Source organism: Phocoena sinus, chromosome 2, assembly GCF_008692025.1.
Source record: "Phocoena sinus isolate mPhoSin1 chromosome 2, mPhoSin1.pri, whole genome shotgun sequence".
Classification (NCBI taxonomy): domain Eukaryota; kingdom Metazoa; phylum Chordata; class Mammalia; order Artiodactyla; family Phocoenidae; genus Phocoena; species Phocoena sinus.
The window spans coordinates 62,132,492-62,157,260 of NC_045764.1; the positions used below are offsets into that span (position 1 = coordinate 62,132,492).

General features: G+C 56.4%; 1 protein-coding gene across 7 annotated transcripts; it reads right to left on the reverse strand.

Moving 5' to 3' along the window:
- Positions 1 to 998: 998 nt before the first annotated feature.
- LOXL1 (lysyl oxidase like 1) lies at positions 999 to 24,427 on the reverse strand. 7 transcript variants are annotated; one of them, XM_032621530.1, is made up of 8 exons: positions 22,935 to 24,426; positions 9,281 to 9,389; positions 6,371 to 6,508; positions 5,726 to 5,882; positions 5,039 to 5,134; positions 3,316 to 3,431; positions 1,726 to 1,794; positions 999 to 1,338 (listed from the first exon to the last, which is right to left on the reverse strand). In XM_032621530.1, the coding sequence occupies exons 1-7, from the start codon at positions 24,085 to 24,087 to the stop codon at positions 1,731 to 1,733; spliced, it is 1,833 nt and encodes a 610-aa protein (XP_032477421.1). In that variant the 5' UTR covers positions 24,088 to 24,426; the 3' UTR covers positions 999 to 1,338; positions 1,726 to 1,730. The 7 variants fall into 7 exon arrangements, with proteins under 7 accessions (XP_032477421.1, XP_032477422.1, XP_032477420.1 ...); XM_032621531.1 differs by lacking the exon at positions 1,726 to 1,794; XM_032621529.1 differs by having other exon boundaries at positions 999 to 3,115.
- Positions 24,428 to 24,769: the final 342 nt, after the last annotated feature.

Here is a 24,769-nt window from a genome sequence, read left to right on the forward strand (position 1 = left end):
TGGGCTGGGGAGACCACAGTGATGTGGAGGGGTGGGTCCAACACCCAGCAGCTCACCCAGTACCTGACTCTGCAGGAGTAGCTTACTGGCTCTCCAGGTCAGCATGTGGGCCAGGCAGGAGAGCATTCCTGTCTTACTGATGGGGAAACTGAGACCCGGAGGTGTAGTATGCCTTGGCCAAAGTCACACATCTCACACAGTGAGCAGGAGGACTGGCCCTGGAACCCAGTACCCTGGTTCTTGGACCAAGTTTTTCTCACTAGTGTTACTCCCCTGGGAAGGAAGGGAGCTGGCAGGAGGCAGGTGGGTGCAAAGGTGTCCTGAGGGCATCTGGGAGGGGAAGGAACAGGAGAGGTGCCTTCTTTCTCCTTCTCCCTGCCCCGATCCGGTGTCCAGGAGCTCGGGGTACCACTGCCAGGACAGGGGCTAGAGGGCCACCGCCCCCATCAGCCTCTCCCAAGTAAACTCTTCTCCCTTCCTTTCCTGGGAGACGCTGCCTCCCAGATGAAGGCTCCACGGTTGCCCCCAGGGGCTGTCTCACTAGGTATGGGGTTCACACTGGTGGGTGCACCCGCCCCGCTGTGAGCAGGAAATGTGTCTGATTCTCCTGTGTGCGCTCAGTCCCGCCACAGGCCTGGCATTCAGTAGGTGCTCAATAGGAGAGTAAGGGAGCAAGTGGCAGGTGGAGTTGGTGACTGTGAGTGAGCAGGGGGGCGGGAGTGGGAGGCTGCAGGGTGGGTAGTAGTGGAGGGTAAGATACCCAGGGCCCCTCCCCCAGCAGGATGTGGGCTTCTTCCCACGCAGCAGGCTGGGCCCTGAGATAAACCCTGTGGGGTTTCCACAGTGGGTTTGATGCCCTCTTGGTCAAGCTGTGGTCCTCAGACGGTGGTGGCTGCCCTTTCCACATTCTGCTAGGGAAGGACGAAGCCCAAGGATGTCCTCTGAGCCCAACCTAGCATTGGTCAACCCGGCTGGCAGGCTACGTGCAGAACCACAGAGTAGAAAAACCTTGTTTTATTCAGCCCAGGCCTGGGCAATCTTGCTCTGTGGTATGGCCAAAATATAAAAAATAAAAACCAACAACCAACAAAATCACGTTGTAGGGGAAAGTTAAGTACACAATTGGGCCTGGCATCCGGAATCCCTGTGGGTTTGGTCCACGTTCGCTCCCTGAGGCAGGCAGGGAAGGATGCTCCCAGCGTCCAGCTGCCCCTGCCTGTGGGTGGTGGCTGGGCCCCTTGAGCTGGGCTTGTCCTGGCGGGAGGCTGCCTGGGGAGCAGGGCCTGCTTTGGGAGGTGGGGAGGTTGGCCATCTGCACACCCTCTCCTAGATCAGGATCTAAGGAAAGAAAGAGAGGAGGTCAAAGGCAGGCTGAGGCGTGGGCCCCTCGTTCAACTGTCAGCAAGGCACCCACTGCCTCCCCAGCTGAGTGCTTCCCTTCCACAGCCTGGATCCCAAGTGGGAGGGCAGGCACGGGCCTCCATTTCCATCAGTAATCTGGGCTCAGGAAAAGGGGCTCCATAAAGAGGGGTTTCATGGACTCCCATGCAGGGCACGGTCTCGGCACCACCCCTCCCCATGCCCTGAGTTCCAGATTCTTTTCTAGGCCATTAGCAGAGCTGCTACTGTCTGGAAATACTTTCTTGTTTTCTCTAACTCAGTACTTTTGGAAAAAAAAAAAAAAAGGCCTCCTTTTTCCTCTTCAGAAACATGATTGAAACCCACAGGCGTCAGTCCCGTGGCCTTTCTGGGAACGCTCCGTCCGGCTTCCTGCGCGCTGGCCCAGCTGCCCGCCTGTGGTCAGGGTCGAGGAGACGCACTAATGAGACCTGAGCCTCTCCAAGCACTTATGTAAAGGGCTCGGGAGGAAGGGCCTCGGCATGCCTTGCGCTCACAGGCCCCAGGGTAGCTGGAGGGGGGCGCAGGACAACTTCTCTGTCTGCCCTGCTGAGGGGCCCAGCTCATGGTGCCACCTGGGGAAGTGGGAGGCTATTTGGATGTACCTTTCCCAGCAGCAGGGGGTACAAGAGGGCATGTAGGCTCCCCACCTCCCTTGCACCCCTCAGCCCTTGTATGCCCCTGCCTCCCTTCCTCCTGCCCTCCTTCTCCTTCCCTAGAACTGCTTCCCAGAAAACCTCTACCGTTTAGGTGACTCCTGGATTTTTAATGGCTGAACAAGACAAGTCCTGAGGAGCGAGAAGGTGCTGCAAACCCAGGCCTGCCGAAGGGCTAAGTTGCCAGGGATGGGGCGGGAGTCAGTCGTTTCAAACACACTCTGTGACCTGGATAATTCTGATCGAATTCTGTGAATGAGGAACCTAATCTCTGAATTGAACCAGAGGCTACTGTTCTCACGGTGTGGTGGAGGGCTGTGAACATCAGCTTAGTGGTAGCAGCGAAGGGTGCAAGGGCTCTCTCTAAACACACACTGCGCCCTCGCACACCAAGCTCTGAGCCTGGTCACACGCTGAGCCCTGACCCTGGTGATAGCCTAAACCTCTCATACCTATCAACCATTAATAAGCGGGGAAAGACGAACTAAAGCTCTAGGAGACTACTCTTTTTTTCTTTACTTTTTAAATGGAAAAGAGTTGCTTTGACCTGTTCAAGCATTTAAAATTCACATGGAGTGGGATGGGGTTTTTAATGAGTTCGTAAGCAGGGGGGTGTCTCTGCAAAGTACTTCATGTGAGGAATCAGGAGAGAGGCTGAGGACAGCCAGTGCAGGGCAGCAACAGCTGAGGCGCCACGTGCCAAAGGCCTGGGAGTTTATCAACTCCCTCCACATCTGGGCCCAGGGACTGATGACTGTTAGAAGTGATTCCAACCAGAATCAGTTCTAATCTGAGACTGCTTAATTCAATCCACCTGATACGGACGCTAATGATCACACAGCTGCCATTCATTGAGCACCAGTGTGAAGGGTCCTGGAACACACACAGATGCCAGGCCTTTAAATCCTCTTCACAAGTCTGCGTGGGAAGTGCTGAAGAGAAAAGTAGTTCAGAGAGGTGAGGTGAACTGCCCGATGTCACAGAGTGAGGGAGTCACAGAAGCAGGAGTGCAGAGCCCATGCATCTCCACCCAACGACGCAGCCTGCTGCTGGGTCTCCACCTGAGGAGAGATCGGGAACCGCGCCCCGGATCAATGCCCGCAGCCTGAGCACTCCGCTTGGGGTGGCCGGTCCAGCCGCAGCTGTGTGCGGCCATCAAGGTGACCCACAGGGCAGGTATCCTACGTGTTTCACGTGGCCTTGCCTGCTCCTCAGGTAGGAGAGGGGCTGGGGTACGGAGAGTTGGAGGAAGGGCACTTACTGGACAATTTTGCAGTTTGTTGTAGAAACATAGCGACCTGTATAGTGGATGTTGCATCTCACCACATTGTTGGTGAAGTCAGACTCCAAAACAATGTACTTTGGGTTCACGTGAACCTGAAGAAGGAAAGGAACAGAAGGAAAAGGGATCTGGTCATGAGGCTGGGCTTCACTTGGTCACCAGGGAAGGTGGAGAGGCAGACAGGCAGACATAGAGGAGCCAGAGAGAGGGAGACAGGGAGATGGAGAAAGACCATGAGAGACCAAGAGACACAGAGACAGAGACACACGGATGGAGAGATGGGGGAAGATGCAGAGAGACAGAGAGAGGAATGAAGAGAGAGGCAGCTTATAGTCAAAGGAAGCATCACTGGATCATCCTTCTTGGAAGACAGGTTTCCCCAGAGTCAGAGCCCAGGCCAGGGGGCCTCGCATGGGGCATTCAGAGCCACTGCCCCAGGGAACCCAGCAGTGAGTGAGAGGCCGAGCAGGGATCCCATGCCTGGTCTCCCTGACTCCGAGGCTCGCACCCTTTCACCTCGCATGCCTGTCTAGGTGACCCGTGGAAGGCCTGTCTGATGCCAGGTAGCGTCTCCTGCCCTGGAGCCCAAGGTACCTGACACTCATTGAGATGACCCAAGCATAACCTGTCTGAAGAGGAGCTGTCCGGACACAAGGAAATCATTGAAATGCTGGATTGATAGGGGAGGGCTTCGCTGGGGTGGGCTACACCCAGCCTTATTTGCAGAACATTTAAGAAGAGAGGAAACAATGTTATATTTAAGTTACATTCCTTAGGGGCAGGAACTGTGCATTACTTATGTGTCTGGAATCCTCGGAACCTGGAACTCAGAAAGGCCTTTGTACGAGTTTGTTGAGAGTGGATGAATAAGGGAAGGAAAAGAACACCCTTGACAATCTCGGCCCTTGGGTGAGGCTGAGCAGAGGCCTCACCGAGCCCATGGAGAGGTGCCCAGGATGGGGCGCAACCAACTGCTTCCAGGCTGCCGTGTTCTGAATGCAGCCACCCAGCGGCCCGTCCTCATGCAGGTTAAAGACGCCTCCCAGGCCCACCTTCTCTGCTCTTCCTTTACTCCAGCATAGAGCGGTGGGCCCAGGGGGCCTCGTAGAGTGAGCCCTACCCTCGCTTTACACCTGCAAAGAGGAGGCTAAGATTTGTCTTCCCCAGGTGAGGTCATGATGACCGGCCCCCGCTCGGCCTGCATGGATGTTCCATGTTGGGCTGTGTGTCCTTAACGTGCTCTTCTACTTGTCTCCGCAAGGGACGGGGCACTGGAGTGAGTGTACATGGAGGAGGGATTCGGGCCACATGGAAAAGCCATGGTCACAAGTGCCCTTGGCTTTGCAGGGGTCCTATGAGGAGCTGAGGGTCTCTCTCAGGGAGGGCAGTGTCCTCTCCCAGATGGCACAGAGCCTGCCCTGCTCACAGACAGGGGAATGGACCCCATGGCTCTCCAAGTCCTCTGCCACTTAGGGAAGACAGAGTCACCGCCTCCTCTAGGATCACCACACTTGGGCCGAAGGTTCCTCGGTGTTTTTACGGGAAGAGGCTGTGTCTGCCTGAGGCTAAAACCTTCAGGTGGGAAGTGCAGACCTCAGGGACCTCATCAGCTGATACGCCCAGAGGGTGAAGCTTATGTCAGAGGCGGGGACACCAAGGGTGAGCATCAGGTTGGAGGAGTGCCTCCAACCAGGGGCCCCACCTTGAGGATGTAGTTCCCGGGCTGCACATCGGTTATGTCAATCCACTGGCAGTCGATGTCCGCATTGTACGTGTCATAGCAGCCTGGGCTCAGGCCCTAGGAAAAGGGACAGGAAGAGAGGCTGGGGTGCTGTGCACTCCTCAGAGCCACCCCATGCCCACTTCAGCAGCCTGGGGCCCTCCTTCCTCTGTGATTCGTCCTGACCCTGGCCTGGGGTAGCTGCTCAGAGTGGGTCTGCCCCGTCCTAAGCCCACTGGGTGGATGGACCAGAGAGATGATAGATATAATAGTCAGATGGAGGGATGAAATGAAGGTGGGAGAATGACTGGGAGAGATGGATGGAGGAATGGATAGAGAGACAGGCAGGCAGGATAGATGGACACTTTCTGGATGTTTGGACAGAAAGATGGATTCGGGTGGACAGCTAGGCAAATGGAGTAGCACGCCATCCAGAATTCGCTGGAATGTTCCGCTCCTTCCATGAGCAGACACCCCTGGGAATGGAGGTGGAGGGTAGCCCCGAGGGGCTCTCTGGCGGCTTCAGGACTGGCAAGAAGACCTGCACTCTCTGAGCTGAGCGGCCAGGAGCCTTGGCACTAGCCCGTCTTTAGCTTGGCTTAGCCTCCCCATCCCAGGCGGGCTTCCCCCCCGTCCTTCAGAGCCCCTGCCCTGCCTCTCCAGCCCAACCTGCGTGTGAGAGGTGCACGCATAGCGCTTGAGGTTGCCGAAGTCGCAGGTGCTGTCCTCCAGGCAGAAGCTGGCCTTGTGGCCCTCGGCTACCTTCTTGCCTGTGACTGCATCCAGCAGGTCGTAGTGGCTGAACTCGTCCATGCTGTGGTAGTGCCTGGGGACAGGAGAAGAGGGAGAAGAGGGCCTAGTCACACCTGGCTTCCAAGCCTGTTCCCCTCCTGAGACGGGCCCATGTGGCCCTGCTGTGACACCGCCTCCTGAGAGCTCCTGGGGCTCCTTGGTCACTGTGTCCCACAGGCAGCATCTCTAGTGTCCTCACCGAGCCAGTCACCCTAGGAGGGCACCTCCTCAGGACCCCTCACTTCCTCTTGGGCTCCCACCTGTACCGGCCTCCCTTGGGTGATGCCCTGTATTCTAGATACTTCTGTCCCCTATCAAGACGGATCCTTCTGTGTCCCATCTTCCATTGCGGCTTTTGCTAAGGCTCCTCTGAGAAATCCTTGCCCCAGTGATGGATCCTTGGCAGAAAACAACTCACGGGGCCCTCCCACCAGCACTGCCCCTCCGGAGTGCTCCTGGGGAGGGGCACTCAGGCCCAGGGCCCTGGCCCAGAACGGGGGGCGGGCCAGGCAGCCCACTCACTGGTGGCAGCTGTGCCACTCCCAGGTGTGCCGCGGCCGGTTCGGAAGGAAGTCTGCGGTGCCCTGGTTCTTCACGCGCTGGGGGAAACGCAGCAGCACCCGCACGTCATAGTCGGTGGCCTCAGGGGCATAGGCTGTGCTGTGGGGACAGGCGGGGAGACCAGAGTGGGCTTGGGTACCAGACGCAAACACCCAGCATAGGTCGGCTTGTTCCTGAAGAATCTCACATCTGACCCCTGCCCTGCAGCCAAGGCTCAGGCCTCTGTTCCTCTCTGCGGGCCATCCCCTCCTTTCTGGCCTCTGCCATGTGGCTGGCAGCTGCCAAAGGAGTCTTTCTAAAGAAGCATTTGGCTTGATAATGACCCTCTGAGGGTCCCTGATGCCTGCAGGTGACTCTCAGCTGGGGACAGCCCCTGAGGGTGGAGGCAAGTCAAAATCTTCAGAGGGCTTTTATAAAATAGCCCTATCCAGGAGATTCTGACCTTCTCCCTCCCCCTACACCTGGGTTCCAGCTTCAAACACTGTCTCCCAAACAGACTTAACTCTTTCACTGATCTGCACTTTTGCATGTGCCGTTCACTTGACCCAGAACTCGCGCAGCCTCCTAGACCCAACTCAGGTCCTCTCCTCCAGGAAGTCTGCCTCGATTGCCCCACTTAGAGGAATCGTGACTGCCTGTGAGATCTAACAGTGCTGCCTACAACACACCCTGATACCATACACGACCTGAGCTGGGTCAGTGTGAGCAGACCACCTCTCCCTGATTGTGTGGCTTCAAGGCCAGCGACATGCCCTTTTTTACTCAGGAAGCATTGGTCTGGTATAGATTGCCTGTTCACAATTCACTTGCTGACCCCCAGTTGCCAGCTGAGATGGACCTTGTGAGGTGAGAAGGGAAAAGAGAGAAAACTGAGGGGCAGCAGTGAGGGGACACACATCACACATCCCATAGGTAGGAACGAGGGCTAGCTGAAGGCTCCTTCCTCTTCAGCTGACTGTGGACAGCTGTCTTGGCCAGACTCAGGGGCACTTCCCTGGCAATCATTAAGGTCTGGGCCCTAAGGCTTGAGGCAGGAGGTGGCCAGTCATGGGGATTAGCTCTCTCTGAGAGGATGTCTGGACAACAGGCAGTGTAGGCTCCTGTCTGCCAGGACGTAAGGCCCTTGGCCTTGTCTGAGGGAGGCTTGGAATCTGTCTTTGTCTGTGTTGGAACTAAACATCCTCCTTCCCTCTGTTCAGTTAAGTCCTACCCCTCTGCCGGGCTCAGCACACCGTGGGAAACCATTAGGGTCTGGGTTCTAGGCCCAGCTTGGCCACAAACTCGTGGTAAGACTTGGAACAAGTCCCTTTCCTCATCTGAGTTCTGCCTGCTGTCTGTGAACTGGCACCGGTCCGCAGCCCACACTTTCGATAATCTCCGAGGGCCCTGCTGCTCCAGGGCTTCAGTTCTGCTGCATTTTCTAGGTCTGTATCCCACACCCAACCTCCGCTGATGCCTCAGCCCTTGCCAACCTCTCCCTCTTCTGGCCGCCCACAGTTCCAGCCTGCCAACCGCTCCTTCTAGCTCTCCTTCCACTCCCTGTCACTTGGTTCTGGGTAAGAGGCCACTTTCTCCAGCTAGACCAGGATAGCCCTGGGATGGAGCCCCACTGCCTCCGCCCCAGCCCATCTGGGAGCTCAGGTGTGGGCACACGGGGTATTCCATGAAGACGGAATAACAGTTTGGTTTTGACTCAAACTCCTCAAAATTCAGCCTCAACGGACGGCTGTGGAGGCTGAGTTCCTCCCCACTGGAGGAACTGTAGCAGGAGAAGTACATCATGCTCTCTTCCCAGAGAAGAGACCTGAGTGGGCAGGCCGACTCAGTGGACCTCTCATGTGGTCCCTGGACTGGTGCCAGTTCGCACACTGTCCGTTGCCGGTCTGTTGTGAGATAAGGAACTTGCACCAGCGTGTAAACCAACGACATCACGAATCACACTGTCTAGTTCAGCTGATACTTCTTTTTTTTTGAAGCAAGACTTTCTCGATGAAGGAAGCAGTGAGTTGAGTTACATTCCAGTGCAAGCTCCTTATCTTGTTACAGATGGATAACAATTTGTGGTCAGCTATTCTGAGTGGCAGTGAACGAGGTTTCATTAGTGAGAAAATGTTGAGATTCTAAAGGGCTTCCCAGATACTCAAAAGTAAAAGTAAATAGAGTTCAAATGTTTTAAAAAAGCAAATAATTAAGAAAAATAGGAGCTTTCAACATAGACAGCTGTCAATAAAAGAAGTACGTCAATATAATCTTTAACTAGCTCTTTTAGCACAGGGAGATGTCCCCAAAGCATACATATTTGAACAGAACATTCACTGTCAACAAATTCTGAAGCAAGCTCTGCAAGAGGCAGAATAACCCAGGAATAATGGAGAGTTGGCTGTGCTCACCTCCCGGGTTCAAGTAAACTGGCGTCCTTCCCTTCTCTCTAGTGCAACACATAACCGAGGCCTCATTGTTACCCATGCCCACAGCCCCTGCTGGACAACCCACACCTGTCCTCTGTGGAGATGGCTCCATAATCCTGCCCTCTATCCTGAAGGCGTCTGTAAGACTTCCCTGGGCTCCCCACGAGGAACCTTCTCACGAGACACCTCAGATCTGAAGGTTTTAGTTCCTCTCACTGCTCCTCAGTTACTGACAGGGCAACACAGACCTTTGGGGCTGGTGTGAAGATTAAATACCATTAAGTTCCTCATATAGTGATATATACAGAAATGCTGGATCACTCTCATTCCCCTCCCCACCTGACTGCCTTGGGGCAGGCAAGGCCCACCGATGAAGAGGCCAGGGTCGTGCAGCCTTCAGGCAGCCTGGCCGCCACGAACACAGGTTCTGGGGACTGTCCACGCTTCATCCTCATCTCCTTACCTGGCCAGACACTTCTCCTCTGCAGCACAGCGCAGGGAGTACAGATGGGCTCTCTGGACATAAGTGGACGCTTGCACGTAGTTGGGGTCCGGGACCAAGTCAGGGAGACCTGGAGTGGGGAGAGGGAGAGAGGGAGGTGGGAGGAATAGTTGGCATTGAGGAGGGTCAGGCTGGTCAGGTTTAAAGCCCAGAGACCTCTCCAACCCCGAACGCCCTGTGCTGTTCTCCTTCCTCTACACAGGCTGTCACTTCCTCCTGGAAACCTCCCAGCGTGAGCAAGGTGTGTGATTTGAACCATTCTCCCTAGGCTCAGGTGTGGGGGCAGGGAGGTCAGGGGGCAGGGGCTCACCTCTGTAATTCCATGCTGTTGGGACCGCTGAGTCTCCTGGGACATGAGCCAGATCTGGGAGACTGGGTGGAATTTGGAGAGCAGGAGAAGACAAAAGGGTATTCTCAGCAGGGGGAGTAGCATGAACAAGGGCCTGGAGGGAGGACTGAGGGACCCAAGTAATTTCCTGACAGAGACACTCCCCTTGGTGTCCTTATTTCCCAGGCCTCTGGTCACCAGACCCCACACACCCTCTGCTCTTCTCACCCCTGCAGCTGGCATTCTTTGTGAGCCGCCAAGAGAGAACCCTGGGCTTCTGACCCCGAGTGGGTCCCAGAAGGCTCCTGGGCAGAGCCAGGTGAACGCTGGTTGGCAGAAGTGGGGGTGATGAGGAAGGGAGGGGCTCACAGGAAAACATGTCCCCAGAGCAGGCTGCTGACCGGGCAGGATTCTCAGCCTGGGCGCCCAGCCCGCCCTTCTCAGGATTCCTTTCATCCTGTCATTGGCCCCCAGACCTGACCACACCTTCCCCTGTCTGGGGCCTCAGGCCTCCAATCTGAGGAGGGCCTGGCTCCCTGCCCTGCAGGGCCTAGGGCCCAGTGCCCAGGGGAAGTCTGGAATCTGCTCCAGCCCCTGGATCACTTGTTCCCCAGGTTATGCTAGAGCCAGGGGTCTGTCCATTCTGCCTCCCACCCCGACCCCGTCCCCGTACATATCTTAGTCCCAGTGAGAATGATTAGGAATAAGCAGAAACCAAACTCAGGTGTCCAGACCCTATCCACATGGAATAAAGAAGGAAAGATCTTGATGTTGGGTGTGTGGAAGGGGTGGGGCACGTGGTGGGGTGGGAGGTGGGCAGGGGGACTCCAGAGCCCTGGGCTCCATCTCAGCTCAGCCACCAGCTTAGACGGGAATGGGCCTGGACCTCCATGTACCCTCCCCTCTCAGGCTGCAGGGATTCTGGCAGATAAATGATAAAATGAAGCTGTAGGTTCCTCTTAGCTTCTTTCAAGCCCTCTGTTCTTGGGGGGCAGGCACAGCGAAGGGGCTTGAGTCATGCAGACAGGCTTCTAGCCCCTTCTTGCTGCCAAAACCCTCTTGTCAGCTTATAGGTCCAGAAGATGAGGCAGAGGAGGGGAACTCTGGCTTCTAAGCCTTTCCCAGAGGTGTCTGCTACACGCCACCCCTCACAAACACATGCCTGGGGTTCCCAGACCCTACCCCTGCTCGCCCTGGGGCTCCGGCCTCATGCAGGAGCAGCCGGTGTGATCTCACCTACTCGGAATGAAGAGGAAGCTTGGAACACAAGGGTGGGTGAGGATGAGGTGGCTCCTGGCTGATGGGGGCTGTCCTGGCCAGCCTAGGCCCCATTACTCAAGCCCCCAGGAATGCCTGTAGTCATTTCCCAAGGGATCCTCAGGCCTTGAAAGCAAGGGCCACCTCCGTATCAAGCTGTTTCTCACCCTCTGGTCCCTAGAAGCTTGTGTTGGGGGGAGGGGGGAGGTGAAGAAGACAGGAATGGTCCCCTTTCCCATTACCAGAGAGACTTTCCCTCAGCAACATGTGGTGGTGGGTCAGCTGGGCCTGAAGCTTCATGACACCCAGCATTTGGCACCAGATGGCCTACCACCCCCCACCCCAGGCCCGGTTTCAATAAACACTGCACAGATGGCTCTACAAAGCTTTTCTGGCCCGACCCTTCCTCTCTAGGCCATTTCATGAGTTGGCTATGCAGTCCAGGGAAGCTGGAAGAGCCAGCTAAGAGGCCAGGGGTATTCAGGGCCAGCAAGGGTTGGTACCACTCCTGGCCTCTGACTGCAGCCTGGCTATGATCACATACTGAGTCCTGATCCTGGTCCTATACTGAGCCAAAGATGACCATCTTCCTTCTACTGTGGAGGAATCTCAGGTTCAGGCAGGTGCCTCCTGCTCCAGGAAGTCTTCCCTGATTGGCAGTGACATTCCAAGCTGCACACACTTCTCACTACTTGATCTGTATCGATCTATAATTAGATTCTATCGTATTTACCGGTGTCTACTCCCCTCCAGACTATGCACTCTCTGAGGGCAGGGCCTGGGCCCCACTCACCCCCTCAGTGGGGCAACCCACCGTGCTTCAGGGCTGACTGACCGTTAGGCAGTCAGTCTCTGTCAGGCAGGCTTCTTTAATGATTAGTGGCTTCATACTTTACTGTTCCAATCATCCACGAGCATGCTCCTCACCCTGTCTCCCTCAGGACACCAGGGCACACAGAGGTGCTGGAGGGAACGGAGGCTCAGAGAGGGCAATGAATTTGCCCACAGACACACAGCAAGTCAGGGAAGCCCCAGTAGGAGCTCTTAGGTCCCAACCTCCTTCCAGGACTCTACTTGTTATTCTTCTTTTTATAAAAATAATTTCTTTTAGTTATAATTTACATGCAGTCAAATGCACAGATTTTAGGCATACAGTTTGATAAGTTTTGACAAATGTATACACGGTGTAGCTACCACCACAATCAAGCTATGGATTGTTTCCATCCTCCCTGAAAGTTCCCTCCAGCCCCTTCCCAGTAAATCCCCCCTCCCTCCTTCCCAGGTAACCACTGATCTTTTTTTAAATCACTTTAGATGCTATGCCTTTTCCAGAACTTGAATGGAATCACCCTGATCATTATTTTATGTTCTTTGTTCTGCATCTCTAACCATCAGAGGTCCTGTGACTCCCCTAACCAGCTCCCCCTGGCCCGCCCTCCACCCCTCCCTGTCACACCCTCACTGCCCAGGGATAAGCTGCTGGAAAAGAGAGCAGCCTTGGGAGTTCAGGCTGGGTCCCCCCCACCCACTTCAGGATCCCTGCAGAGGTCCCTGGGAACAGCAGACCCCCTCCCTCAGCTGGTATGTTTTCCCAGGAAGGAACAATGCCTCCTTCTCCACTGCTCTCCCAGGAGGCATTCCATTAGCAGCCAGGCCTGCAGGCTTGGGCTTTCAGCCCCTCCATAGGGGCCTGGGTGTGTGGGTGGGTTGTGTGATGTTGGAAGGAGGATAAGGGAAGGCTTGAGTGGGGGCTTGTGGATGTAGGGTACCAGTTTGCTGTCTCTGGCTTGTGGGGTACAACCAGGCCCTCCAGGCAGGGTGGCCAATGTTGGGTGAAGTCTGGTTACAACCAGACCCGTGCTCCCCTCCCCTCCCCACCATCCCAAGAAGTGTGCATTTTAAAGGAAGATCCTGGAGAGAGGATAAAGCTTACTCAAAGGCAGGGAGAACCATCAGTCACGGGATATAATTTTGTGTGTTGGGGGGCTGCGATCTCTTATCCAGAATATACGGAGTCATGCAGCCCTTGGACCTGGCACTGGAGACATTATAAAGTAGGTTCCAGTGGGCAGTTTTCCCAGAGACTCCTGTTTTCATAAATGCAGAGAACTGAATTTATCATAATTCTCATTTCAGAGCAAACTAACAAACTAAACTGGTCTATGCAAGGCCCCTCTTGTCATTATTTTTTTTTAACCTTTATCCTTACCCTGACCCTCAGACATATCTTTGAACATCTGTGTCTCTGTGTAAAATCTGCAGTGTGTTGGAAGTGGGTATGTATCCTTGAAGTATATAAATGACATTGTCTTATAGTCTCATTCTGTTTCTTGATTTCCAATGTAAACTTTTAAGATATGTCAAGTTCATTGCTTGTCATTGCTAGTGGGATTCCACAGTATGCAACCTCCATGGCCCATCTAGCCAGTCTCCCGGGGATGGACCCCTGTGGATGGGGCCGACCACTCAAAGGCTGGGTGGACGGTCTTGCTCAGGCTACCCAGGGAGGCCTGGTCACCATCAGCATCCTGCCTTCCATGCCCAAGAGGTAGGCAGGAGCCATACTTCTTACCCTGCTGTCATGGACCTTCTGCGTGGCCCTGGGTTGGCCTGGCCCCCCTCTAGGCCTCACTGCTTCCATCAGTGCAGACTGATTGTTCTCTACCTCACTCATGCTCTAGAGCCTGGGGCCGGCCTGCTGTGAGAACTCTTCCCCAGAAGCAATGTGCTGACCACGGGGGTTTAGGCTACACAGAACCCGGACCAGGATTGGGGGCACACTGAGTCAGAGGGTAGCAAAGACCCCTGGGATGACCAAAGCCAGGCTATTTGGCTGGGGAGGGGCTGGATGTGAGTGAATCGGGTCCCAAGGCCATTCTGCAGGCAGCCTCTGGTCTGGAGGAAGCGCTTCAACCTTGGGGGGCCCCATCAGACCCTCCAGGGCAGTGAAGACACCGAGCTGCGGGACAAGGACCAGCACTCTGCATTCCCACTCTGCCCCTGGAGCTTCCTCTGTGGGGGATCCAGGGCCCCCTCCCAAGGCCGATGTCCTCCCACCTCACCCAGGCTGGGCCTGGAGCTGCCAGCTGGCCCACGTGCCAGCCCGTGAAAAGCCGAGGACTGTCCTCCCCTCCCCTGGCAGGACTCAGCCGGGGCCTTCTTGTGGGGAAAGACTCCAGCAGGCCGTTGTGCCATCTCACCCAACGCCCTACTGTCCAGGTCCCTTCCCTTTCTTAGGCTCAATCTCCCATGTGGACGATGGGGAGATCAGCCTAACTGCCCCTTGAGCGCAGTTTCGATGGCTCCATAAACACTTGGAGATTAAAATACTTTCAGGAGCTATTCAGTCCATTCCCCAGCCTTGGGCAAGAGCCCAAGACCTCTCACAACCTCTGCAGACGATACTTTCGCTGCCAGGAAATTCTCCCACCGTCTGACCTAAATCCTTCCTGCTTTAGGAGGAATCTGTTCCTTTCTGCTCAGCCGTTCCTGGAAGCTGCCCGGAGTGGAGGGTCTGAGGTTACATTCCTGTTGCTTTGCCCACACCTCACCTGTTTTCCCTTTGGCTTCCCTTTTCCTGTGGGTTCCTTAAACCTCGTCTCCTTTGAAATCTTTCCTCCCCAGGCCTCCTGCTCACAAGAAGCAGATGAAGGAAAACAGAATGCAAAAGAGCCCTAATCTCTTGAGCCTGGGGCTGGAGGATAAACAATGTCCAGCAGGAACCGGTCAGTGGGTTGTGAAATATGTGCAGAGCGGGATATTTTGGCTCCAGCGGCCAGACTCCAGAGGAGCCCCTAGGTGGGGAAAGCGGAAAGCTCGCAGAACATGGCCTGAATAAAGATGAGCTGGGAGGGCCTCCAGGGCGGGAGCCAGCGCTCTGGGTCCTGAGAAATTATTATCTAATAATCAGGACATTAAATTGTCAGCATCAGCCTGGCAGTGCCACACCTGAGTGACGAGCAGGCAGGCGAGGTGGCTGCAGGACCTGCTGCGGTCCACCGTGAAGGGCAATACAGCCCAGGCAAAGGAGCTAGGATGGTCATAAAGCCTGGCCCAGAACCTTCATTGGCTCCCCGTCACCTACGGAATCAAGCCCAGACTTCTCAGAGTGGCAGCTAAGGCCTTCCGTGGTCTGGCCTTCCAGATCTCTTAACCCTAAGGATCAGTAGGCAGCTCCTAACACAACTGACATTTTCTGCCCCTGGCCTCTGACCCCTAGTGCCCTTGTCCTGGAATTCCTTGCTACACACACACACACCCTTATCGGGTACAGTCTTTAGGCCCCAAAGCCTACCTTGTAGGCCCTCCTCTGCCACCACCCGGTGCTCCTCCCTCTTCCCTCTTCCAGCAAGGGCCTGCTGCCCCCACCAGGCTGGGAGAGGCAGTTCACGGGCAGCGATGGCCTTGCTCCTCTGAGTGGCAGGACCAGAGTCAGAGGAGGGGATGTGTGTTTGTTCAATTGAGCAAACTGCCCAGGAAGTAGCCGGGGCTGGGCTGGGAGGAGGCTGCCGCTCACCTTTGCGGAGGTAAGCTACCTTCCTCTCTGTTCAAGCCTTCTGCCACCTCCTTGCACACCTCACTCACTCACACTCTTCCCAATGTGAAGACAGCCCCTACCTTCCCGCCAGCCCACCCTTGCAGGCCCTGCTTAGTGCCCCTCTCTCCACCTCCAGAAGCCCCTGAGGATCGTATGGTCTCCTGGGTTCCCTCCCTGCTCCTCAGACCCTTCACAGTGACCTGAACTTTTTATCTTTCTTACAAAACCCACTCACTCGGCCCATGGCCTTCCCATCTCAGCTTATGGCAACTTCATCCTTTCAGCTGCACAGGACATAACCCTTTCTGTTATGCCTGACCCCTCTCTTTCTCTTCCACCCCACATCCAATCCATCAGGAAATCCCATCAGCTCTACCTCCAAAATATAGCCCGAAACTGACTGCCCACCACCTCTGTTGTTACCCCTGGCCCGGCCACCGATATCTCCGCCTGGATCTCTGTACAGGCCTCCTCTCGGACTCCCCCTGCCTGCCCCCGCACTGTCCATTCCCAGCATAGCAGTCAGAGACCCTGTTTAAATGTCACTGCAGGAGCTCCCCAATGCATGGAGAGTAAAAGCCAAAGTCCTCACAGTGGCCTACAGGCTCTCCATGGTCTGGACCCAGTTGCCTCTCTGACCTGTCTCCCGTAATGCACCCACACCCATGCCATGCTGCTCTAACCACACTGGAACACACTTGAAAGCCCCAGGGAATTCCTGCCTTGGGGCCTTTGCACTGGCTGTTTCTTCTGTCTGGAATGCTCCACCTGCAGATAGCTGCATGAATCACTCATGTGCCTCCTTCAAATCTTTGCTCAGATGCCACCTTCATGAAGCCCACCCTGACTACCTTTGCAACCTCTCCCAACACTCCAGATCTCCCTGACTTATCTCTATTTTTTCCACAGTACTTACCCCTTCTATTATTTACTTATTATGTTTACCCATGAAAATACAAGATCCACAAGGACAAGGATTTTGTCTCTTTTCTAAAACTAGTGAATACCCAGCTCTAGACCAGCATCAGCACAAAGTAAGGCACTCCATGAATATTTGCTGAATGGCTGAATTTCCTCATGAGATGATATCTGCTCTCCTCAGCCAGGCGAGAGCCCCTGGGGGAAGAGGAGGGTGGGATTGTCCTTTGCCTGCCGCCCAGCTGCACAGCGTGTTCTGAGAGCTGGCGAGTTGGGTGAGATGGAAGTGGGTCTGGGCCGCGGCATCCTGCCTGCCTGGTCTCTTGCTGCTGGGCTGAGACCTCGGTGAGAACAGGGATGGGTCCAGGGCGCCCCTGAATTCCCTGTACCCAGCTCAGGGCCTGGCACCTGTAAGCCCTCAGCGAGCACAAACACAAATACTGGCATCCCACAAAGGGTCTGCTGGCACTGCCTGTGTGAGCACAGCCTTCATTATCAGGCAGAGGCTGGGACAGACTCCAAAAGCCCTTTCTTTTGAAAAAGGATTAGCTTTGGGGTTGGAAAACCCATGGTTCCAGTTGGCCCACAAGGGGGAGGAAGGGTGGGTTGTCTCCTGAGACTGGTGGCAAAGGCCCCTCAGGCCTCGACTTCCGCATTTGTGTACCTTCCTGCTCTGGTGTTCTGACACCCTCTTCCCATTTTCAGGTGATACCTAAATGCCCAGTTTCTGGGTATCCATGAGTAAGGGGGAGAGGGACCCAGGTGCAGCCCCAGCCCTGTAATCCTGAATCCAGACAAAAAGGCCCGCTGGGTCCAACCGCCTGTGGTGAGGAGGCTGTTAGGTCAGGGCAGGGGAGACACGAGACCCAGCCTCTCCTTCCAGCCTCCTCCCAAGCGGATTGCTACTCCACAGGAATGCCGGGCACAGAATTGGAAGCAGGTGTGGGCTGCCTGGGCGGACCACCCGCTCCTCCCCCACCCCTTCCTGTCCTGCCATTCCAGCCACTGCCCTGGGGAGTTTTCCATGTGCTCTTGGCTTGGACAGGAGTGGGGTGGACTTGGGCTGGGACTACTAGGGAGAAGTGCCCCTTTGGAGGTGACAGGAGATTGAGATGGGGGTCCCTGGGGAGGGGAGAGAGGGAGGAGAGGAGACGAAAGGCCGGGATGAAAGGCCAGAATTCCTGGGCCAAGTGCGGCAGTAGCCTGGTGCCTGTAAGTCCCGAAGGACTCCCCACCCTGCTCAGCCACCATCCCAAAAGGCTCTGTGGGGCCTGTGAACTCAAGGCAAAAAATAATCCAACTTTTTGTGTCCTAGGGGGTTTAGACCTGAGAGAAACAATGAACGCGGAGACATACCCTTCCCTGAGGGGCAGAAGCAGAGGGAAGGCCGGGATGGTTCGTTCAGTGGGGGAGAGAGTCAGCCTAGGTCCGAGCTTGGCTGCTGATGAATTCTGAGACCTTGGATGAGTTACTGAACTTCTCTAGCCTCAGTTGCCTCCTCTGTAAAATGGGGGTATAATATCATCTACCTCACAAGCTTGCTGGGGGTACTAAACGAGGAAATAAAAACAAAATGCTTGGCATAGTGTCTGGTGCATATTAAGGGTTCAATAATAGCAGTGGCTATTATGATTATTTAAAATGGGAGCTGTCTCTTCTTGCAGGGATGGTCCAGTTTGAGAACAGGGGAGAGAGGATGTGGCCTTGCAACTAAATGATACGAGAGGAGACGGGAAATCTGCCTGCGATGAGGTTGCTTCGGACATGACTTGTTTGTTCTGACACTAGTGACCTTCCATTGCCAAATAGGGGAGTAACAAGAGGACCCAGGTCCCTCTATCTCCATAGTTGTCTGACCCTTTACCCCAAGTTCCTTGGCCTGAAGACTCCATTTCTTTCTGAAGGAGCAACTTGAGACAACTTCTGGGAAGGAAGGAGGGATGCTGAGCTGTGATTCTGCCTCCACCAGTCACCAGTTATGCAACCTTGGGCTTAACCTCCGAGGGCCTCAGTTTCCTCATCTGCAAAATGGGGGTAATAACAATACCGAGGGTTGTTATGAGAATTAAGCGACTAGTTGTAAAGCTCCAAGAACAGTGTCAGGTGCTGTAGATGTGCTTGTTAAACAAATGTTCTGGAGTCTATGGAGTGGGAATGACAAGGCTTCACGCTAACACCTCACTGGGGAGGTGCTCAAAGCTGTGCACTCTCTCTGTTTCATCTCACTCTGTCGCAACCAGTGCCCAGAACATGGTAGGAGTCAAGTATCTGCTGAATGACCAAATGGATGTGCAAGGTAAGCCTTAATACGTGAAAATTTAGAAAAAAAAATAATGCATGGGGGTTAAAAACTCAGGATGGAGAGCCATGCAGACTCAAATTCTGGTTTCACTACTAAGAGGCCGTGTGACAATCAGCAAGTGAGCCTGTCACCTTATCTATGAAACGGGATAGATAACAGCATCTGGCTGGTGGGGTTGCTGTGGGAATTAAGAGATGATGTATAAAATGTCCAACGTATGCTAACAGAATTATCCCTCTGGAGGTGGCTGGGGGGCAACTGAGGTCCAGGTTCAAGTCCTGCCCCAGCTGGCTTGCAGGTGGTGTGAGGGTCCTCCTGGGTCAACTGAGTGCAATGCAGAGATGACAGGCTCAGTTTGAATTCTGGCTCGGCTGCATCCAGCTGTGAGACCTCCCCGGGTCTCTGTTTTCTCATCTGTACCAGAGGACCATAATCCCCACCTCTCTAGGAGGCTGTGCGGGTAAATGAAGTTGCACATTCAAGCCACAAAGCTCAGCAAGTGTTCCTCTGCAATGGCTGAACTCGTGGTCATCAACCTCGCCTGGAGGCTGTAACTCTGGATGCTCTGGGTGGCCAGGCCTCCTGCATCTACTCCAAGCCTTGTGGAGGTGGGTGGGCGACCTGAGTCATGGGGGCAGGAAGTAGGGGTTGCAGCAGCAGGGAGCCAGGGCTGCTCTCAAGGACTAAGGGGCCCCGTCTGGCCTCTTGGGTGCAGGAGGCTGGATGGAGAGGGACGTACCCTAGAAACACCACTGTGTGAGCGCAGGGACATGAAACACCTGGGCCTAGGAGCAGCACGATCCTCGTGGGGGCTGTGGAGGCCTGAGAGAGGGAGAAGGAGGAGAGGAGAGGAAGGAGGTGCCTCAAGTTCTGGTGCAAAAGGCTAAGGCGCTGAGATTTTGTCCTGAAGGCCTTGGGAGCCACAGAGCCTTCTTGAGCAGGAGAGTAATATGGTCAGCAATGAAAGGGTGTATCTGCCCCATGCGTAGGATGGACTGGAAGGGACCAGGGAGGAGGCAGTCACAGCTCCGATTGGTTGTGTGAGGACAGGGAAGGAGGACCCATGCCAGGCAAGGTGGGCATAGCCATCAGAGATGCCCTGGGAGGACAGCCAGGGTGGCTGCTCCACGTTACTTTCATAGGGTGGCCAGAGGCAGTGAATCAGGCTGAGGGTGTAAGGGGGAGCCCCTGAGAGAAAAGTCGTGGTCTTCTAGGGCCAGAAGTCATCTTAGCCTGCACCGGTACCGCCAGCTCAGAGAAGCTGAGGCTGTGAGGAGGCAGGAACAGGGACAAGGAGGCTAGGAGAAGAGGGTCCGGCTTGGGAGAGGGAGGGGCACAGCACAGGGGCCTGGGAAGCAGGCAGCCACCCTCCAGGCCTCTGCATGGATCTGCTGTGACAGGCAGACCAGGTATGTGACCCGGGCCTCTGTTTCCTCGCCTTCCCTCCCGTTACACATTTCAGAGACAACGGTACTGCAGGAGGCCTTGGGCAGCCCCCCTCCCCGGGGTGGGAGGGAAGGGGGTGCAGGCACCCAAGGAAGAAACCAGGCTCTGGACAGGCGCTTGGAAACTGCCCAAACGTGGAGGACGTGGGTGGTGCGCACATGTGTTTGGTGTTGTGAGGACATGTCCACGTCCACGCCCACACGCACGCGGGCTGCCAGCGCCCAGCCTCAGACCCCTGGGTGTGCGGCCAGGAGGAATGAGGTCAGTCTCGGAGAATCCGCTCTGGACTCCCACACCAGGCCTGGGGGTCTGATCTCAAGCACAAGGCTTGGCCTTCCCCAAACCGGGATTTTCCATGGTCCCAGCCTAGCACGGTGGGAAGGGGAACAAGTGATGGGGGAGAAGGTACTGCTCCCTCTCTGGCCTCTCTGTGAGCCCCGATTTAGCCTGCACTGCCCCCCACACACCTTTCCCCCCATGACGAGGGAAGGGGCACTTGGAGGGTGCTGACAGCTTGCGGCAATGCTTGGGCACCTCCTCCTCTCGGAAGTCCTCCCTGAGTTCCTAGTGCCCCCGACTGGGGAGGCCCCTCCCCTGGGTCCCCTAACCCATCCCCCCAGTGCCTGCCCAATCACAGCACTGAGGTGCCCCCTTTTCTATTCCTTCCTCAGGGCAGGGCCTGGATTCAGCTTGGCATCTAGTACACTGCGCTCCGGGGAGAAATGTCTTTAATCCCAACTGAACACTGGGGCTCAGGGGCAACGGCCAGAGGCCCTGCTAAGCACCAAGCACCCCTCGCTCCAAACATAGCCTTGCTCTGGCCAATCTCCCTCTGAACCTTAAGAACTGAGAGGCTAAAGAAGGACCTTAGAAAACCCACTGGCTTGGGGCGTAGATGTCAAGTCCCAGGCCTGGCTCTGCCAGCACTGCTATTTGAGGCCTCGGTTTTCTCCTCTGCCCAGAGGTGGAGTGCTTCTGGCTGAGCCCCACTCTGTGGTCTTGCATTCTAAGAAAAGCTACCACAAAAGTTTAGCTTATAGGTAAAACATGCTCTCCTCCACGGAGCTCTGGGAGCTGTTGATGCAGAGCTGTAACACACCCTGCTACAGGGATGCTGCAAGCCCTGGTGCGGATCAGATCCGGGTGAGGCCATGGTGGCAGGAGGATGCATCCTTCATCACATCACAGAAGGGCCTTCCATCTTGCTCCTGTCCTAGCTCCTGCAGGTTCTCAAAGTGGGATTCAGCACCCAACTTGAGTGCTACGCCTTGAATATGAGGGAGTGAGTACTGCCAGTGTGGACACTCCTCTCCCGTAGCCTTGGGCTCCAGCAGCCCCTAGAGAGACGGGAGTCCCCACCCCTGCACCCCAGCGGCAGCCTCTCTCACCCAAGGTCATTATGGCTGGAGACAAGGAAGCGTCCCCGTGTGGACAGAGGCAGAGGAGCAAAGGCTGGGGGTACACTACCTGTGCCCCTGAGCCCTGCAGTGCTCAGCCCTCACCTGGTGCGCCAGGCACAGAAACACTGTTGTGGAGCAGAGAGTCGGGAGTAAAGAATCATGGTATTAATCGCAGCCTGAAAGAGGCAAGGCTGGGGTGGAACGCATATGCATTGGGGACTGAATGGAAAACCTTGACCAAAGCTGACTTTGGACTTGCAAAGACAGAAGCAGGAAGGGGAATTCTAGGACAGCAGGACCAATGGCCGTTCAGCCCTGGCCAGACCACTAGCGGGCCCTTGCCAAGGTAGTCCGCCTGCTATCAGCATATGTGAAGTTGCTCATCTGAAGAAGGAAGGCTGCCCCTTCCACTGAGTCCTCGTGTGTAGATGGCTTGGGCTTTCCCAAAGCTAGGTCATATCTTCAACACCCCCTGCACCCCTGTCCACAGCTGCCTCCTGGGACTCTCCCCCAGGGCCAGGACTAGGGTGAATTGAGTGAAGTGACTGAGGCCCTGGCCTGGGGTGCAAAATTTAAGAGGGCGCCTAAAAACTCAGTAGCTAAGAGAAGTAACATTTCAGGCAATAGTTTTAAAAATCAAAATTAACACACAAAAAAATCTGTGATGAACAAAACATCAAAATTTCAAATAAAGATGATCAGTATTGCTGATTTTTCAGTTTGCCTCAGGCTTGAATACAGTTTGGCATGGCACCATAACTGATTCTATTTAAAATTTTTTGCATTTTTTTGCATTATTTTTGATTTAAAAATGCATTAAAATATTACTTATCTCGATTAGTAAGTTTTTCGGTGCCCAGGCTGGTGCCCCACTCGCCTCTCTAGTCTGGGCCTTGCAGTGTGCCCCTGAAGGAACTCTGGGTTATCTAGTCTGCACTCCTGTCAGCCCAGATTCTCTCTTCTAACCTCCTGTTCATTCAGGCCAAGCTCACAGATGCCCAGTGACCGGGAACTTGCCACACGTCCAGAGGCGTCCCCTAAGGCCTTTCTGACCCTGATGCTCCCTGCTTCACCCTGTGAGGCTGGCAGAGGGGCACCTCCAAGCGTGGAGGACATGCCCTGATGGGAATGAGGGAGAGGCGGGGTGGGGGGCTCCTTTACTTTGTCCTCAGATGACCCAAGCCACGTCTGGAAGGCGTCTCTTTACAAAGCCTGTCCAGTCCCTCCACCCCCTACCCCCCCAAGTCAGAGCCCCGGCCTGCCTGGCCAAATCCTGGCACCGATGATGACGCGTGGACAGGGCCAAGGCCGGGAGGTGGGAAACACTGGGGCTGCCTATGGGGAGGAGGGTGGGGGTCCTTACTTAGCAGCTGGGGGAGGCCTTCGGTAAAGGATGGAGGAGGGCCTGGGCGTCGGGACGTACTCACCTCTACCGTTTTGGCTGGGCCGGTACACGCTGCCCACACTCAGGCGGCCCTGCTGCGCGCCATTGCGCTCCGAACCCGGCGGGGGCGCGTCGGAGCTGCGCACCGGCAGGTAGGGAGGCTCCACCACGCGGAAGGAGGGCTGCGGCTCCACGGCCCGCGGCGGGCTATAGGCCTCGGGTGGCATGTTGCCGTAGGGCGGGTACCAGCCGAGGCGGGGGTCGCCGCCGTAGGCGCCACCGTTGGACTGCGCGGCGTCGGGGGCCGGGTCGGGGTAGGCCTGCTCGAGGCCCGCGGTGCCCTCGTTGTACAGGCTGTGCGAGTAGCGGCGGTCCAGGCCGTCGGCTGGCTGCGGCTGCGGCTGCTGCGGCGCGTACGGCCTCTCCGGGGCCGGATAGAAGCCCTGCGGCGGGTACTCGGGCTGCTCCTCGCCGCCGCCGTACTCCTCGTAGCGCGCCCGGGGCTGGAAGGGGTAGATGACCCCTGCCGCGGCCACGGCCGCCGTCCCTGCGCCCAGACCGCCGCCCACGCCGCGGTAGTACACGTAGCCCTGGTCGTAGGTCCGCGACGCGGGGTCGTATGTCTCGTACTGGCTGACGAAGGGCGCCTGCGGATAGGGGAACTGCTGCGGAAAAGAGGACGGCTGGCGGTAGGTGGTGGCGAAGGCCGAGGCCGAGGCCGAGGCCGAGGAGGCGGAGCCCCCATGCCGTTGCTGGGAGACGGAGGTGCGGGCCCGGGCCATGGCCGTGCTGTCCCCGACGGCCACCTCGCGCCAGTTGTCGGGCACCTGGCCGAAGCCGAATGGGTGCCGCGCTTGGCCGCGCACGGTGTCCGAGCCGATGCGCCCGGGCAGGGGTAGCGACGGGGCCTGCCGACGCCGGAGGCCCCCGTGGCTGCGCCGATGCGGGGCCTGGGGGGCGCCCGCCAGCAGCACCCGGGAGTTACTCTCGGAGTGCTGAGTCCCCGCAGGCACATACTCTGAGCCCGAGTTGAGCAGGCTGTACACCTGCCCGTTGTTCTCCCACTGGATCAGCTGCCGCCAGCGTCCCTGGTCCGAGCCCTGCCGTGGCTGCGCCTGCTGCCCGTGCACCAGGACGCAGACGCAGGCGCCCCACACCAGGGCCCCCAGCTGCCAACCGGCTGGGGCCAGAGCCATGGTGGCCCTTCTGCAGAGGCCTGGTGGACTGAGAGGCTCTCAGGAGTGGCCCCCTGTGCGTGCTTCTCTTCCCACGGCCTCGAGGACAGGACGGCTCCTTGCCTGCCCCAGCTCTAGCTTTGTCCATCCTGGCCTTGTCCCGAGCGGGACGTCTCCTCCGATGACAGCATTTCGAGGCCAAGGGGTCAGGGCAGGGCAGGGGCGGTGCCCAGGGCTGCACGAGGCTCTCTGCAGGGCACCGGGCAGGCAGGACCGCCTGGGGGCCTTACATGGCCAGCCCGGCACTGGCTGGCCGCTGGGCTGGCGCTTTCCCACTCTGAATGAATAAGCAACAGGCTGGGAGCGTAGGGAGGTTTTGGGCAGCCTGGTCCGCCTGCTGGGGCCTCCTCCGCGGGGCCCTATGGCCCGCCGGGTTTTAGCTATGTGGCCTGTCCCACAGCTGCTGTGCTCCCTCAGTCCCTGGAGCTCCCAGCCAAGCCCCAGACCTGCCTCTGAGGAAGGGAATGAAGAAGGGAGTAGGACGGGGCCTCTGGGGACTCAGGCCCGGTGAGTGGGGCCCTGGCAGGTATAACGGGGCTGAGGTGTCAGCACCATTCTGACCATTTCTCTCTGCTTTGGACCCAGCATCCTTGGTCTCACCTTACCGGCTTCTTGTTCGGGCTTGAATAAGCCCCTGACTCGT